The sequence below is a fragment of the Cydia pomonella genome, chromosome 10, assembly GCF_033807575.1.
Source record: "Cydia pomonella isolate Wapato2018A chromosome 10, ilCydPomo1, whole genome shotgun sequence".
Lineage (NCBI taxonomy): Eukaryota > Metazoa > Arthropoda > Insecta > Lepidoptera > Tortricidae > Cydia > Cydia pomonella.
Window position 1 is genome coordinate 7446170 of NC_084712.1, and position 17713 is coordinate 7463882.

The 17713-nt window shown below is 37.6% G+C and overlaps 3 protein-coding genes across 3 annotated transcripts; 2 read left to right on the plus strand and 1 right to left on the minus strand.

The window, feature by feature from the left end:
* Positions 1 to 150: 150 nt before the first annotated feature.
* Positions 151 to 17609, minus strand: LOC133521966 (uncharacterized). Its single transcript, XM_061857123.1, has 4 exons — positions 15924 to 17609; positions 14765 to 14844; positions 1157 to 1322; positions 151 to 411 (listed from the first exon to the last, which is right to left on the minus strand). The coding sequence occupies exons 1-4, from the start codon at positions 16258 to 16260 to the stop codon at positions 251 to 253; spliced, it is 744 nt and encodes a 247-aa protein (XP_061713107.1). The 5' UTR covers positions 16261 to 17609; the 3' UTR covers positions 151 to 250.
* Positions 4817 to 8306, plus strand: LOC133521960 (prostaglandin reductase 1-like). Its single transcript, XM_061857094.1, has 2 exons — positions 4817 to 4911; positions 7203 to 8306. Exon 2 carries the CDS (start codon positions 7210 to 7212, stop codon positions 8209 to 8211), a length of 1002 nt encoding a protein of 333 aa, XP_061713078.1. The 5' UTR covers positions 4817 to 4911; positions 7203 to 7209; the 3' UTR covers positions 8212 to 8306.
* LOC133521959 (prostaglandin reductase 1-like) lies at positions 13049 to 14720 on the plus strand. The gene has a single exon (XM_061857093.1). The coding sequence runs from the start codon at positions 13674 to 13676 to the stop codon at positions 14685 to 14687; it is 1014 nt and encodes a 337-aa protein (XP_061713077.1). The 5' UTR covers positions 13049 to 13673; the 3' UTR covers positions 14688 to 14720.
* Positions 17610 to 17713: the final 104 nt, after the last annotated feature.

Sequence of the window (17713 nt, forward strand, 5' to 3'; positions counted from 1 at the left end):
ATTTCTAGTTGTGTTTTATATCGATTAAAACTGCTTATGATGTTGTTTTGGCATGTATCAGAATTACAGGCAGCATTGTTTTTTTTTCGAAAAAGAACCTGAATCTGTGTACCTATGATATGATAAATTAACTAAAAATAATTGACGCAATTGCTTTTTGACAAATTTTAATTGCAAATTATCATTGCTCAGTTAACACCGCGCAGATTGGTCATTAGAATTCATATAGGGTATACTCAATCACATGGAGCTAGTAAAGGAAGTTGCGCATCTCGACGCTAGGCACATCGTCCTCCTCGTTGCTCCACAGGGTCTCGACCTGGACGCGCCGCTCGTCGCTCGACAATGCGCGCCGCTGCCAGCGCGCGCGCAATGCTCGAATGATTTCCAAGCAAATCCGCGCTTGCAACACTGCGAAACACATAGCATACGAAAATGAGTCTCAGAAGATAGGCCAGGATCTCTAGACCTGTGTCTTATAGATGTATATATGTATATATGTCACTGTATTGCACATAAACAGGTTAAAATAAAACAGACAAAACAAAACAAAAAAAATTACAAAGGCGAACTTATCCCTAAAAGGGATCTCTTCTAGCTAACCTTTGAGAAATTGCGAAAGGATCAAACATTAACAGATGAAAGGCAACTCAATATTTACAGTAGCAATATGAGAATATAGATATTTATTAGACTGCAGTTTTATCTGATTCTGATCAGATGATCAGATATTGCCAAGCAGAAAAGTGGTGGTGGGTTAACATTTGGCTATCGGTGACCGCCATGTTATACACGAACACACTCGGGAGCTGGCAATTATTTTGCTCACTTGCAGCCAGCCAACAGAAAATTTACTTACAAAGGAAGGAAAGTTAGACTCTTAAGAACCAAAAGTAGAAGCCAGTCAGGAACATCGGATTGTCATCTTGGCTGTCGATAATAGGCAGTCGGGTGCAGGCGGAGGATCAGTTCTCACAGCGTCACTCCCAGCCAGAAGAGGAACAGTTGGCTGTCGTCATGGTGTAGACGGGCGGGGCGCTGCCACAGTCGGGAGCCAGCGGAGGATCAGTCCTCGCAGCGTTAATCCCAGCCAAAAGAAGAACTTGCTAAATACGTACAGAACAGAAGGGCAGGAGCAGGCAAGTTAGATACTTACAGAACAGAAAGGAGAAGGTAGTCAGAAACATCGGGTTGACATGTTGGCTGTCGATGACCGCCATGGTGTAGATGAGGGCCGCCACAGTCGGGAGCTGGCGAAGAATGAGTCCTCGCAGTGTCACTCCCAGCCAGGGCAAGAACATGTATTCGCTGAACGATGACTTCTGGAATCGACCGTAAAAGATAAATCCGTGGACCTGCCCATGTTCCACAATATCGCGATCGCGGTGCGGGTGAAAATAAAGCGGCCAAGTGCGGACTCGCCCATGAAGGGTTCCGTACCATTTATGACGTATTAACAAAAACTACTTACTAGATCTGGTTCAAACCAATTTTCGTTGGAAGTTTGCATGGTAATGTATATCATATATATTTTTTTTTGATTTTTCATTCTGTTATTTTAGAAGTTACAGGGGGGGGACACACATTTTTTCACTTTGGAAGTGTCTCTCGCGCAAAATATTAAGTTTAGAAAAAAATGATATTAGAAACCTAAATATCATTTTTGAAGACCTATCCCTAGATACCCCACACGTATGGGTGTGATGGAATTTTTTTTTTTTTTAATTTTTAGGACGTATTAAAAAAAAACTACTTACTAGATCTCGTTCGAACCAATTTTCGGTGGAAGTTTGCATGGCAATGTATATCATATATTTTTTTAAAATTTTTCATTCTGTTATTTTAGAAGTTACGGGGGGGGGGGGGGCACACTTTTTACCACTTTGTGTCTCTCGCGCAAACTATTCAGTTTAGAAAAAAATGATATTAGAAACCTCAATATCATTTTTAAAGACCTATCCATAGATACCCCACACGTATGGGTTTGATGAAAAAAGATTTTATGAGTTTCAGTTCTAAGTATGGGGAACCCCCAAAATTTATTGTTTTTTTTTTTCTATTTTTGTGTAAACATCATAATGCGGTTCATAGAATACATCTACTAACCAAGTTTGAACAGTATAGCTTTTATAGTTTCGGAAAAAAGTGACTGTGACAGAATCGGACAGACAGACGGACATGACGAATCTATAAGGGTTCCGTTTTTTGCCATTTGGCTACGGAACCCTAAAAAGACATAGTTAAGAACTTTAATTAGGTAGATGAGTCCATTGTAACCATTGTGTTAGGAAGATAAATCAGTTTTTATTTAAGGGCATTAGCTGATGTAAACTTATATATGTAAAACCACAATTTGTATGGGTAATTTTCAATCAAATTTAATTGAGTTTTAATTCGTCCTTAACCTTAATTAGTTACAAACCTAACCTAACCTAAGATGATTAGGTTTCTCAAATTTTAAACCTAAATACTATTTATATTTTTTATCACACTTGCGCGAAAAAAATCTTATTTCATGCAGGTGTACTGAAGGACAAAGATATTGTTCCCGCGGGAGATATGGATTGTGAAAAAAAAGCTACTTATAACTCTCTGGGTTCTTCTCGAAAATATTGGTGATACGTTATTGAAATAATATTTTACAGTCACAAATAAATACATTTACCAAGATGTATAACATTGTTCCATAAATATAAGTTCATAATTTGATATACAATAAAATATAGTACCTACTATACTCTTATATCTCATGCGATGTTTGATACATTGCGGCATTTGACCGATCGACTGAATATAGGTATCCAAAACGGAATGCAAGGTGACGTCTGTTTGTATAGCCAATTAAGAACATTTTCCATAGATGTAACTAAAGTACAAAGAATTAAAGTTCACAGTCAAGGTCAAAAAGGCGGTTTGCGGATTTAACATACAATTGTTTATTTATATTCTCATTCACAATGTTAATTGCTTGCGTATTGTCAGCAGCATAAGTTGCTATTGTAGTGTAGTGTAGTACTAGAATAAGAGTGTGTGTGTAGATGATTTTGAAGATCTCGCCCGCTTAGAAATATCTGCTGCTCACTGTACAATATCAACAAAGTTTGTAAAATGATAAACAAAATGATTATCAACTATTGCGATCGGTGAGATTCAGCAGCTGCATGATAAGACGGTCATTTTATAAGTAAGTATTTACAGTAGCGATCGTAAGTATTTTGACAAATAAATATATTTACTTAAATAAGTTTATGAAAGCAGTAAACAGTAAATATTTAACCATTACTTCTTAGTGCGTTAAGTTAGCGTGTTTAGGCATAGTTTTTAGATTTTATTCTTCAAAGTAGAAACAACCATAAAAGAAAAACTTAAAATTCACTAATCTGTACCCCTAGTGTAAATAAATTCGATTTTGAAACGTGACGTACGCGTTTACGTTTAGTCTCATTTTGTATTGGATTTAGAAAGAGCGCGCCAAGCGGGACGTTTTGGAAACTCAAAATCCTATACAAAATGAGACTTAACGCAAACGCGTTCGTCACGTTATGATGTCGATAAAATTTACACTAGGGATTCTGGTCGCTAAAAAGTAAACTTTGACACGTATATAAAATTCCCTAGTCTAAGTGGTAAGATTGGTAAATAAAAAACTAGCCTTCCGAGCAGCAGCACATCGAGCCGGCATCAAATCAACTAACTTCTGTATACGTTCGTAAGGTATGTTCTCCCACTCTTGGAAAAAAGCCTCTTTGTTAGAGTAATTTCTGCGTCTTACTCTGCGGTCCAGTTCTTCCCATAAATGCTCTATTGGATTAGGATCGGCTCTTTGACTCGGCCATTCAAAAACCTTCACTTTTTTTCCGTTTCAGGATAGCCTGGATTTGTGCTTAGGGTCGTTATCGTGCTGAAAAACCCAGCGAGGTGGCATATTCTCTCAAGGTATTAAGTATATTTTCGTACACAAAGCGATCCATTACCCCGTCAATTCTTACGAGAGGGCCGACCCCGTGGTATGAAAAACATCCACAAACCATAACATTACCACCACCATGGTTTACTGAGGATACCTGGAATCGCACATCGTGACATTTATTGTGGGGACGTCGCACATACTTAATGCCATCCGATAACATCAAATTAAATTTGCACTGGTCACTCCATAATGTTTTTGACCATTCACTACTTGTCCACGATTGGTGGCGAAGAGCTAACGCTAATCTTAATGTCTTATTTTTTGTGTGTAACGCCTGCTCTATAAAACGTCGTTTAAGCGTTTAACAATAGACACATGGATATCTATATTGTAGATTAGATTAGATTAGATGATTTATTTCATGAAAGACAATTACATAATAAATTTGCATTGATGTCAAAAATATAAGAATTTCTATCATGATCGTCAAAATAAAATAAAAATGAAAATAATAACAATACTAATGAAATAAAATTATAGCTCCGATAAGGATTGTTAATACAATTAGAAAAAAAGTAAGTAGGTAAATACTTACAAAATCCAAAATAAAAATTTACAATGTCAAAACTTACGAAAATACGAGAACAATAAAAATAAAAACGATAAATTAATAAAAGAACACAAATAATATCTCCCAATAAGAATCGTCAACACACAACAATATAAAAAACAATCAAATAGTATCTCCCATTTCGTTTTCTTTTAGTTTTATTATCAGTCAGGGTCGCGCATTGTACCGCGACATTGAAAGAGCAAAATAACGTTATCTCCATTTCTATCGCTTAATGCGCTCTTGCGCAACAGAGATGGAGGTATATTTCTGAACTTCGAATTACAACTGCCTTGCATTCGCTTGTTTTGTATTCATTCATTCAGTATAGTCGAGAGCGTAACGCTCCACGGACGCCGTTGCTGATCGCTTTTGTGTACACTCAATAAAGGTAAGCAAATGACATGTTAATTGAGCAGAAAAGTTTACTGTAACAAATACTCGACCTTTATCATTATGGGTGGTGGTCAATAATTGTGGGTTCAAACCTCGGGCACAGATCATATAATACTAGTATAGTCGGATATAGATAGAACAGAAAAAATCGTTCTCGAAAATAATGCAAATAGGTATACTTATGCCTAAAATTCGGTTAGGATTTTTGCTCAGTTCCAAAATCCATTTTTGTTATAGCTATGGTAACTCCGTTTCCTTCATCATCGATAGATGTACCTATAGTTTGGTAAGGGTTGTTGTCAATGGGGCATAGGCAAAAAGAATTATACAGGTTGGCCCAAAAATATGTTGAGAAATCATTAGGTATTAGGATTATTTTTCTTGCTCCAAAGTTGTTTTTACAAAATGGCATTAAAAATTAACGTAACAACATTTGATTAAAAATACGAATTATCTTCAAAACCACAGAACTATTAAACGGCACGCTTAAAGACAGATGAAGTGTGTGAAAGGGAAGCCATCACGTATATGAACATCCCATGAGTGCGAAAGAGGCAGACTACATATGAGAAAACGTGACCATTTTTGAGTTAGAAGTCTGCCGTATTTTTTAATGTAAAAAATATAAATAAATCAGAAAGAAAACTATTAATGAAGTAATGTAGTGATGATAGTATCGTGTAGTGTGCCGGATTGTAGTGTCACAGGGCCAAATAAGTTTAATTTATCGCCACTCGTTACGAATTTCCTATTTTTCGCACTTGTATCCTAAATAACTATAACCACACTATAACACATATCAGTGAAAGAATTAAAGATTAGAGAGATTAAAGACAAATGGCGATCTAAAAGTTTTAATCATGTGTTGAAAGATGCCAGTTTGCTGTGGCTACAAAATCCACTTCTATTTCAAATTCTCTATAGGTACCTATAACTAAATCCGTTCAAGATTGCCTATTGCGATGATCGGGTAACTATGTGGAACCCTACACTGAGCATAGTCCGATATGCTCTTAACCGGTTTTTTTAGTCAAAACTTGTTTGCCAGACTATAATTTATAATCAACCAAGGTCAAAAAGCCGTTTTAATGATATAACATAGGTACGACTATTTTTTACACTCCCAACAGCAATAGCCGGCGATAACAAAATTGTTTGTGAAATTAAGATAGTTAAATACATTAATGACAGTCATTGTCACCCGTTTGTGATAAGTGTGTCTGCACGATAACGTACCTCCATCTAAGTATATACTTGTATTATTGTTTATCCGTTAAAAACGCAACCGGAGAATCCTCTACTAACCGAGCAAAAGTGCATTACCATAAAACCACCCAAGTATGATCCAGTACTACAACTACGGCCTACATGGTCATTCGTTTCGTTTTTCTCTATTATACCTACAGTCAAACCAACGCCACATAAAACATAATACGCGAGCCAGGAACAACTCGTATAGTGGTTAACGGCTATGTATGATGAACCCTCGTGGAGCATTCCATCAGGCGTTTCAAATAAACATTTACGCAATTTACGCATTACGCATACTTTGCGAACATAAAGTGGTAAGGCGCGTATTTTTTATAATGAAGGTCTTGCCACCGCAATACAACCGACTGACTGTTTTTTTATTCATTATAGCATGTTTAGATGATCATCATCTGACAAAGTATCAGCCGGGAGGCGATGACTGATGATATATGCTCCTGGCCCGCGGTCTAGAACTACGATTCTCAAATAATAGTCTGTTGACCTGAACGAAGATATTCGAGATAATTCTTGACCATAGTAGGGTACTTTTAGATTATACATAATTGGGTGCTTTTTTTGGACTATACATACTTAGTTGGGTGCTTTTACGGTGTCTTTTTGAAAATACTTGCCAAAGTGAAGTTTCTCTTTAGTTCTACTTCGTATAGTCGTACGTTTCGTAGTTATAATAACTGTCCCAAAATATTTAACTATAACGATTTCGCTAGTGATAATAAAATATCGTCTTGTTTTGCCTTTATTTGACCTAAGAGTTATTATAAAGAAATTGTTTAAAAAACAAACTTGACCATTTCATAACATAAACACGCGCAAGAAAAATAGATCGGCGGATCGGCACATATCTTTCATGTCACTCCCGTCTTAGGTACAAAAAAGATAATATACATATAGTAGGTATATATAAGCTACAAAACACACATTATTAGGGCCTACAGGCATAGGAGTAGCATAATATTTTGGTAATAAACGTATAAATGGAAAGAAGTACCTACTAACTATTCTTTTTCATTTCAGTTTCACCATGGTAAAGGCGAGAAAATACGTAGTCAAGAGACATTTCCAGGGTGAACCTAAAAAAGATGACTACGAATTGATAGAGTACGAGCTACCACCGCTTAAAGACGGGGATATTCTCGTCAAGGCAGAATGGATCAGTGTGGATCCGTACCTACGAGCCTACAACTCCCAAATCAAGACCCCTTATGACCAATTCAGCTCCCAAGTGGGCATAGTCTTGGAATCCAAATCGCCCAACTTCCCTGTTGGTTGCAGAATAGTTTCTCAAAAGGGATGGTGTGATTATAGCATCGTCAATCCTAAAGATAAATTAAACGTTGAGCTTGGAGTATACAAATTACCAAACTTGGGTGACTTATCTCCATCTTTAGGAGTTGGAGCCGTCGGCATGCCAGGAGCAACAGCGTATTTTGGCTTTCTAGAAATTTGCAAGCCCAAAGCTGGTGAGACTGTAGTTGTGACCGGCGCTGCCGGTGCTGTCGGTTCGCTGGTCGGACAAATTGCAAAGATAAAAGGCTGCAGAGTCGTAGGTTTAGCCGGCTCCGATGAAAAAGTTAAGTGGTTGGAGACGGAGCTAGGTTTTGATAAAGCTATCAACTACAAGACAGCAAACGTGGTCCAAGCGCTGAAGGAAGCGGCACCTAAGGGAGTCGATTGCTATTTTGACAACGTGGGTGGAGAAATAAGCAGCCAGATTCTGGCCCAGATGAACTTACACGGAAGGGTGTCGGTATGTGGCAGCATCAGCTCATACAATGATTCGAATTTGCCGAAAGCGACGATCGTGCAACCGTCACTGGTATTCAAGCAGCTGAAGGTAGAAGGGTTCATAGTATCTAGATGGTTGGATCGCTGGCCTGAAGCGTTCGCTGACATCATACAATGGATTAAGAGTGGAAAACTGAAGACAAGAGAGCATATCACTGAAGGTTTTGACAAATTGTTCGACGCGTTCGTAGGTATGCTCGCTGGAGAGAATTTCGGCAAAGCTGTGGTCAAAGTGTAATTATACATTAAATTTAGCCAATATACAAAAACCTCAAACTTTATATAAAAATCGAGGTTTTTTTTAATGTGTAAATTATAAAGACTTCTCTTTCATTCAAGTATTTTAATTTTCCATTTGTGGATGTCATTCGTTATAGGTATTTGTACGTATTGGTATGAAGTGTGCTAAAATAACTCATATCAACTTCTTCTTCTTCCTCGTTTCCTCATGATTGAAGGTCGCAACCACATGAGGTCGTTGTTATATGTGAGGTAAGTATATCCGGGTAAAACCGGGCTACTTATTAGGTATATTATATTTCGGAGAGTAGAAAAAATGTCATAAAAAATTAATAATTATCAGTTACTTTTAACGCCAAATATTTAAGGCAAAAGATAAAAAAAGCGGCCAAGTGCGAGTCGGACTCGCGCATGAAGGGTTCCGTACCATTTAAGACGTATTAAAAAAAAATCTACTTGCTAGATCTTGTTCAACATTTTACCACTTTGGAAGTATCTCTCGCGCAAACTATTCAGTTTAGAAAAAATGATATTAGGAACCTAAATATCATTTTTGAAGACCTATCCATAGATACCCCACACGTATGGATTTGATGAAAAAAAAATTTTTTTTTAATTTTATGACGTATTAAAATAAAACTACTTACTAGATCTCGTTTAAACCAATTTTCGGTGGAAGTTTGCATGACAATGTATATGATATATTTTTTTTAGTCTTTTCATTCTGTTTGTACTCCTCTTTCAAAAAGGGCGCTCTTTACTTAAGGAGGATTGACTATGGAAATAAACAATCAGTCACAAATAAAGCCAATATATTAAAAATAATCCCAAACCCTTATATACAATCCCTAGAAACATTTCGATAGCGTGATGTAGAAATCGCTGCTCCCGGTACAACGCCATCTTGCGTGATATTTGGTAAAAATGTTTATATTAAAATACTTGACGGAAGTATGGACGCGAACACTGTTATTTTAGAAGTTACGGCATTTTACCACTTTGGAAGTGTCTCTCGCGCAAACTATTCATTTTAGAGAAAAATGATATTAGAAACCTCAATATCATTTTTGAAGACCTATCCATAGATACCCCACACGTATGGGTTTGATGAAAAAAGATTTTTTGAGTTTCAGTTCTAAGTATGGGGAACCCCCAAAATTTATTGTTTTTTTTTGTATTTTTGTGTGAACATCTTAATGCGGTTCATAGAATACATCTACTTACCAAGTTTGAACAGTATAGCTCTTATAGTTTCGGAAAAAAGTGGCGGTGACATAATCGGACAGACAGACGGACATGACGAATCTATAAGGGTTCCGTTTTTTGCTATTTGGCTACGGAACCCTAAAAAAACCCCTACGCTATTACTTATGCCTAATAAAATCTATTTTATGCCAAAAATGTAAGACATTTTTGGCATCATTTTGAAAAAGCGCAGATAAATATGATATTCTTCAAACTGCTGAATCGATTTCTATCATACATACTATACATAGGTAAAAACCACCAAAAGGAAACTCGCTTTTACGTAAAAAAAAACATCGAAATCGGTTCATCTGCTGGAGAGCTACAATGCCAACGAACAACTACGTTCACTTCATAAACAGTTATGAAGAATTGAAATTACACCTAATCTCAATACTCATGACCAATGGGATTAGGTACGGTCGTTTTTGGCGATTGTGTTTTTCAAATATTTTCAAAATGACGGTGGTTCGTGAGGTTTATAGCTCTTCAAGAAAATATTATATGCATCCGATAGTGAGCTATTACAGATAAAATACAAATACAAAATAGTTTATTTGGCTTCAGAGGCGTAGCGAGGGGGGGGGGGCTAGGGGGGCCATGGCCCCGGGCGGCACATAAGAGGGGGCGGCAAAAACGGTATTTAAAAAAATATAAAATTAAGAAATCAATATTTTCAAATCAAGCCACGAAACGAACTAACGCACCGCGGAAGCGAACAGCGCGGGGCGGCTGTGCGGGGGCGGCCAATCGCTACCGGAGTGCGTTCCAAATCACCGACGAGCTTACACGCTTGTCCGCTGGTTATAGGTATAACCTATAACACGCCTATAACCCTATATGACGTCACATCAAATTTAACACAGCGCCCTCTGCGAGCGATCTACAGCCGGGCGCCCTCGGTGCCATCATTCGTTCAAAAATAGTTGGGCGTAGCCCGATATACGTGGCGCGATACGCGCGATTCAATGCCGGGCGCCTTCGGTGCCCTCATATTGAAAGTGTCGGGTGTAGCTCGACGTACGTGTCGCGCTGCGGGCGCTTTCGGCGCCCTCATGCAAAAGCATCGGGCGTAACCTGATGCATTGGGCGCTTTGCTGCTGTACAGAAGGCGCCCTGCCACAAAAATAATGTAAAATAATAAAGTTTAAATAATAATAAAGTTTATTTCATTCAATATAAAATGATACAATAATACAAGGGGTTGAGACCTTCTAGTAGGTATATAGAACCTGTGTCAGAAAGTCTCGCTCTTCCAATTGGTAACTAATTAGAACATTTTAATATGATTTGAGTATAACACTACATTGAGTATCTTAAGAACTAAAACTAAAGAACTAAGTAACAAAATTGCAAGCTAAGAGTGTGTGTGTGTGTGTGTGTGTGTGTGTGTGTGTGTGTGTGTGTGTGTGTGTGTGCGCGCGCGCGCGTGTGTGTGTGTGTGTGTATGTTGTGACTGTGTGTGTTCATGTTAGCAGTTGGGTTATTAAATTACAATATTAAATTATTAGGTAAATAGAGTTTTATCCTTAATTTACATGAAATAAGATCCAACTTTTATTATTATTTTTGAATCAAATTTTCAGTCTTACTGTAGTCTAATGTATATAACCAATCACAAAGTAATTGTTTACACTCGTATAAATTTTTCGAATAAATATTTAGTTCACTATTTATCTTATTATATAAGACCGCAGATTGTACATCATATTGTCTCCTAGCATAAGCTGAATTACTACTGGGTACTGAGACAGCTCTATGTTTTCGTCTTCCACTTAGTAGTAGCTTGGGGTCGAATTTAATAAAATGACTTTAATAGTTATTTTCTGCCCTCCGGGCGGAAAGCGTCAGCTTTGCTCCCGCTGCGCTAAACAAAGTTGCCGCTTTCCGCCTCCGTCGAGCAGAAAACTAGTATGCGCACCACGGGAGGATGCTCCCTTGGGACACAAATAAATTTGTCTATTTTTTGCTGGAGGCGAGAAGCGGCCACTTCGTTTAGCGCAGCGAGAGAAAAGTTGACGCTTTCCGCCCGGAGGGCAGAAAATAATTAAATACGAAATTATAACCCCATAATTAATAATTCAATGTAAGGCAGACTACTGAAAATCGCGCTCTAAAACGTATGCGCTCTAAATATTTAGAAGTGGAAAAACGTTTTATCTTTTTGTATGGACGATCATGTGCTTTATACTTCCCGCTTAAAGCTTATGACCGTAGCAATCGACCACGGCTATCCTTTGAATATTTTTGAGAATATTGAATATACACAATGGGAATCCGACCGATGTTAAAAGTGTATTCTTGACCGCATGTTTAGAAACTAAAATGTCATAAGTACAAAGTTTTCTAAAATCGGTCTTGTCGCATGTTTAGAAACTAAAATGTCATACAAAGTTTTCTAAAATCGGTCTTGTTAAAGATAATGACAATTCTTGTGAAAATTCGTTTTTGTAATAAATCAGTAAAAAACGCCTTTATGGCTGCGACAACGCCAGCACTATGAGGCCTTACTAAGACACAATAAAGTTTTAAAGGAAACTCGCAAAATTTTTGTGCAAATAAAAAAAAAACTACTATTTATTCGGTGTAAAGTTTTTTGTTGCCAACATGGAAAAATAAATAACGTGTCGTGTGCAGAAAACACATACACACACTTTTTTTTTGCCGAATTTGATCAAAATACAAAAAATTTTTTTTGCTCCTTAAGACAGGAATACGTGGTTAAAATCTGACGGGTTTCTCGTTCATACAGTGTAATTGTATACACTGTTTTAGTTTTTGAACATATTTTTTGTATTTTACCTTTTCCAACTAACTTTGTCTTGTCTATTAACTACTTAGTGAGGTCACAAGTTTTACAAATAAAATGTTATACAAAGCTTTTAATAAAAAAAGTTGGACATGATTTGAAAGCTTATTTTATACTCATAAAATGCAATATATTTTTTTTTATGTAAAGATCGTCTTTATTTACTACTTGTTTACTTTGGGATTGTCGTTAGATGCGAATACACGCGAAATAAAATAAAATATAACTTCTTTTTCGAATATTACATATGTTTGAACCCGGATCCGTCCTTAAACTACGTCCAAAAGAGAGGTATGGGCATTGTGAAAGTCATCTCGCTCTGTGCGGTAGGGCACAGAATAGCGGATGACATTCCAGATCTAGAGCAGAGCCCAACTGGGGAAGTACCTCCACCTTACAGAAAACCGCAACCAAATAAGACTAGACCCTACTCATTTATTATTATGATTAGTGTTGTGTTCCTGCCGGTGAGTAAGGTTGGCAGACCTCAGTGAGGTTGCGGAGTGTCAGGGTCGTCAACACGCATGTAACTTCTAGAGTTGCAGGCGTACATAGGCTACGGAGACTGCTTACCAGCAGGCGGGCCATATGCTTGTTTGCCACCGACGTAGTATAAAAAAATGAATACTTAATACAAAACTATCTATTTTTTTTTATCAGTAAAAATCTTTGTGACAGAACTTATGACCTGACTAAGTGATGTTGATCATAAATTGGGGCGGCAAATTTCTGATCGGCCCCGGGCGGCAAACAAATACGCTACGCCGCTGTTTGGCTTAACTTATAATACACGAAACATAAAAGAGCTGGATTCCCCCCATTAAGTATAACAATACTTGTGTCGCGAGACCCCGCTCTTCCATTAGGAAATAGGGTAAACACCAACAAACTGTACTTAATTAATATACAATTTACAAATTTGATAATTATTTACAGATAAGATTAGATATACTGACTGAACCAACTTAAAACTTGTTAGACTTTGATTGAAACCAATCCTACATACAAGACTTTATACTTACGACATATTAAGACACTTAATATTAACCGCTTAAGACGAAAATTATTGAATTCTAATGGCTCCTCTACACGATGATGGCCCAGCGCTGGACCAGCGAGATGGCCCTGCGTCCTGGACCAGCGCCATAAGCCATCCGACACCACCACTACCCTCTCTACACGCTGGCCCATCTTAGTTGACCAGTGTGATGGTCCATCATGTGGAAAAACCATAAAGTTTACAATCCTCTGTTTCTGCAAAATATTTGATAAACATGAATAGGCAAATTCAATCTCAATGATTAGATAGAGACCTACCTAATGTAGATAGACGTATCGTATTTATATCTGAGTGTAAGTTATACCACATCAGTTTGGATAACTCGAGTGAACGACAAGCGTTTAAAATGGTGAAACAAAGGAAATATGTCGTGAAGAAACATTTCCAGGGAGTTCCAAAGCGGGATGACTTCGAAATCGTGGAAATCGAACTACCCCCAATCAAAAATGGGGAAATCCTTATCAAAACCGAATGGATTAGTGTGGATCCCTACCAGCGCGCCTACAACTCCCGCTACCCCGTCCCCTACGACCAATTCGGATACCAAGTTAGTGTTGTATTGGATTCCAAAGACCCCAGATATCCAGAAGGATCTAGAGTCGTCTCTCACCAAGGCTGGTGTGACCACAGCGTCGTTAAAACGAGCGAAGGTGAAGCGACTTTAGGCTTAAACACTGTTTACAAGCTTCCCGATTTAAAGGGTATGTCCAATTCTCTGGGGATCGGAGCCATTGGCATGCCGGGAGCGACTGCGTACTTCGGGTTTCTGGAATTATGTCAGCCGAAAGCAGGCGAGACGGTGGTGGTAACTGGTGCTGCTGGAGCAGTGGGTTCCATCGTTGGACAAATCGCCAAAATCAAAGGTTGTACAGTCATCGGTTTCGCTGGCTCCGACGACAAGGTGGAATGGCTCGAGAAGGAGTTGGGTTTTGATAAAGCTTTCAATTATAAAACTGTGGACATCATGAATGCTCTGAAGGAAGCTGCGCCTAAAGGAGTGGACTGCTATTTTGATAACGTTGGAGGGGAAATAAGTAGCCAGATCATTTCTCAAATGAACCTCTTTGGACGAGTTGCCGTCTGTGGAAGTATAAGTGCATACAACGAAGATCTACTGAATACACCAAAAGCCGCTATAATTCAGCCGAGCGTAGTGTCAAAACAGTTGAAAATCGAAGGTTTCATCGTTTCGCGTTGGCTTCCGCGTTGGCCCGAGGCGTTCGCGGACCTGATAAAGTGGGCAAAATCTGGTCAACTGAAGACTAGAGAGCACGTTACTGAGGGCTTCAACAACATCTACGATGCCTTTGTAGGAATGTTGGCTGGTGAGAATACTGGTAAAGCTGTCGTTAAAGTCTAATTGTAAAATATAAAAATTACCTATTACACTTAACGATTGTTTCTTTTATTCGACAAAAAAGGTAAGAATTTACTTACCACATTTGAAGAATTCCAGATAAGTGAAAAGCTGATGAGCAAGACAGCGCAGTCAGAAGCTTCAATACACCACATAACACCTGAAAATACAGTAGATAGGTAAGTATAGAAACACAGTATAATCAGTATATGTGCGCGAACCATAATTTTTCTTTGCGCTACCAAACTCACCATAAGAGCCAATTACATTCACACTCGCTATCGCCCGATATCAGGCCCGAGGTCGGGCTCGAGCTTTTGCTCTTGAATACTTATGTCGTTTCACCAAATATCAGCACATTTTTTACAATATATGACATGTAAAAACGTGCGTTGGTAGCCTAGCGGTAAGAGTGTGTCTTGCAATCCGGAGGTCGCGGGTTCTAACCCCGGCTCGTACCGATCAGCTTTTCGGAACGTATGTACCAAATTTCATTTGATATTTAACAGTCGCTTTTCGGTGAAGGAAAACATCGTGAGGAAACCGGACTTATCCCAACAAGGCCTAGTTTACCCTCTGGGTTGGAAGGTCAGTTGGCAGTCGCTTTCGTAAAAACTAGTGCCTACGCCAAATCGTGGGATTAGTTGTCAAGCGGACCCCAGGCTCCCATGAGCCGTGGCAAAATGCCGAGACAAGGAAGAATATGACATGTAAAAAATACTTTGTCTCTAATTGCCAATAATATTGATATTTTTATATTTGAACCATTTTTATACATTTCAAATATTGTTAACGATGTGCTGATATTCCGTGGAACGGAAAACGATTATCAGGCCAAATATATTTTAGTTTTTTAATAAGGTGCGTTCACATTGACGCTTTGTGTGGACGTAAATTGAACAAAAATTACTTTTTTTTCTAATGGCCTTGAGCTGCTGTAAATAAAAATTGTGGGAAATGCTAGTGAATCCATTTGCAGGGTAATAGATAGGAAGGTATACTTCAACATAATATGAATCAAAATACTCGCAAAAAAGTGGTCATGCAATTTTGCGGCTAGGTTTGAGCAGGCTTTTAGTAGGTGAGACAGTAGGTACCTACCTAATTACTGCCAGTGATTACCTATCGATAAATATAGTAATCAATGTGCTTCATCGTTAACTGATCAATTTCAACGGATAGTTCATTTGACATTAAATTATCGTCTGACAGGTAATGTGATAAAAAATGTATACTCACGAGACGGATCGATGTCATCAATATAAATGTTATCTTCTTTGCTCATCAACATGAAATGCAAATCGTAGTTCAGCGGGGTTTCGTCAAACTTCACTACTTCTAACTTAACATTGGCAATGAAACCTAGCAAAAGACAAACGAAAGCTAGGAATGTGGGTGATAGGGAGGGTCTTGCGCCGCTCAACTGAAGTTTCTCGCCTCTAGTAAACGATCTGCTGCATAAGTAGTTAAAGCCGATGTCCAAATAGTCTACGAGGCATCCGATGATAGGAACTTTCGAGTTTGAGAAAGTCATGTGCTTAGGTTGCATTGCATCTGTAGTATTTCTATTGGCCATAATAATCAATTTCACGTATAAGTATTATAAATAATTTACAATAATTTTAGATACTCCTTAATTTAGAAACTTGACAGCAACTTCAAACGCGGTTTTTTTTATCAGGACATTGACAATAAAATTGGACGACCGCTTCTCCGTGTAGTTTGCGCCAGTCTTAATGATCTATCAGGAATCCAAAGAGTTGTATAATATGCAGGAACTTATCAGTTACTTCGTCTATGATACTTGTCACTTATTAAAAGAAAATTACAATAAAAGGTTCTCAAAGTCTCATTTATTAAAACCGATCTTAATGTTAAGTTTACAACATTAACATAAAATAACAACTACTTACATAGTGTGATACTGATAATTTACAAGTTAACAAAGAGCATATAATCACTACGTTCTTAACTAAATGATTTTAACATGTACAGTAATGTTAGAAAGAACGCAAAAAACTTTTTTTAATCTCTGAACATTGACATACTATGTACCGCGAGCTGAAGGCGACTGTTGTTTAATTACTGAGCCTAGCTGAGGCGTGAAAATTACTTTCAACCCAGACATATAGAAAATATGATAATAGGACATTCTAATTGGGTACCCGACTATTTTCTTGTGTTTATAAGTACACGAAAAGCTCATTGGGTTCTTTTGCTGATTAGTCTACAAATTAAGGACTTAATATTACTTAAGTTTTCTACTTTAATTACGCTCTCTAAATAATCAAACTGAGATTAAATTTAGGCAGATTAATATAAGAAATAACATTAGCGTGTTTTGGAATTTCTTAGACTCATTATATTCAGTCTGTTGCCTATATTTTTTTCCAAAGAAACGATAATTAATAATTTAATAACAATTTTACAATCAGGCAGATAACAGCAGGTTTAAATCCAAATATACCTACTTAGCCTATTAGTTATTTTTTGTTTAGATTCAACATAATTAAGATAACACCTTAAATTACAACGATTTGGAATAAATTGGCGTCCATAGCTCATCAGTTTTCGAAACTTTATCAATGTATTTAAACTGTTATAGTACCCCACATGGTATGTTTAAAAGAAAAAAGTAAAAACTTTGTAGTCCCGACTCTATGACGTTACAGTAACTACCCTCACCATTTTCGCGCTTGTCATCTCATATATTTGTTTCAGGACATCAAACTGAATGCATTAATACCATATTCACTCATATCCGAGATGACATGAACGAAAATCGATTTCTAGAAGAATTTTCAACGAAAAACCGCTCAGCTAAAATAAACATCATTAGTATCGTATAGTGTTGGATGATAGAAAAAATATTAATAACAGATCAGATCTAATGGCAAAACTTAACGAAATGCCTAGCTCGGTAATTGTGGTATCATTGCAATCATCGTCAGTTTGTATAATATACAGCAGGGGTCACTTGCAGTAGTTGCAGTCAAGTCTCTGTCACGGTACTTATGGCAATCTGTAAC

Excerpts from the sequence above, each read along its gene's own strand:
- LOC133521960 (XM_061857094.1), top strand. The coding sequence starts at position 7,210 with ATGGTAAAGGCGAGAAAATACGTAGTCAAGAGACATTTCCAGGGTGAA.
- LOC133521959 (XM_061857093.1), top strand. The coding sequence starts at position 13,674 with ATGGTGAAACAAAGGAAATATGTCGTGAAGAAACATTTCCAGGGAGTT.
- LOC133521966 (XM_061857123.1), bottom strand. The coding sequence starts at position 16,260 with ATGGCCAATAGAAATACTACAGATGCAATGCAACCTAAGCACATGACT. Across the intron at positions 14,845-15,923 it reads TGATGACATCGATCCGTCTC|GTGTTATGTGGTGTATTGAA; the intron begins GTGAGTATACAT and ends CTGTATTTTCAG. Across the intron at positions 412-1,156 it reads TACCTTCTCCTTTCTGTTCT|TGTTGCAAGCGCGGATTTGC; the intron begins GTAAGTATCTAA and ends TGTGTTTCGCAG.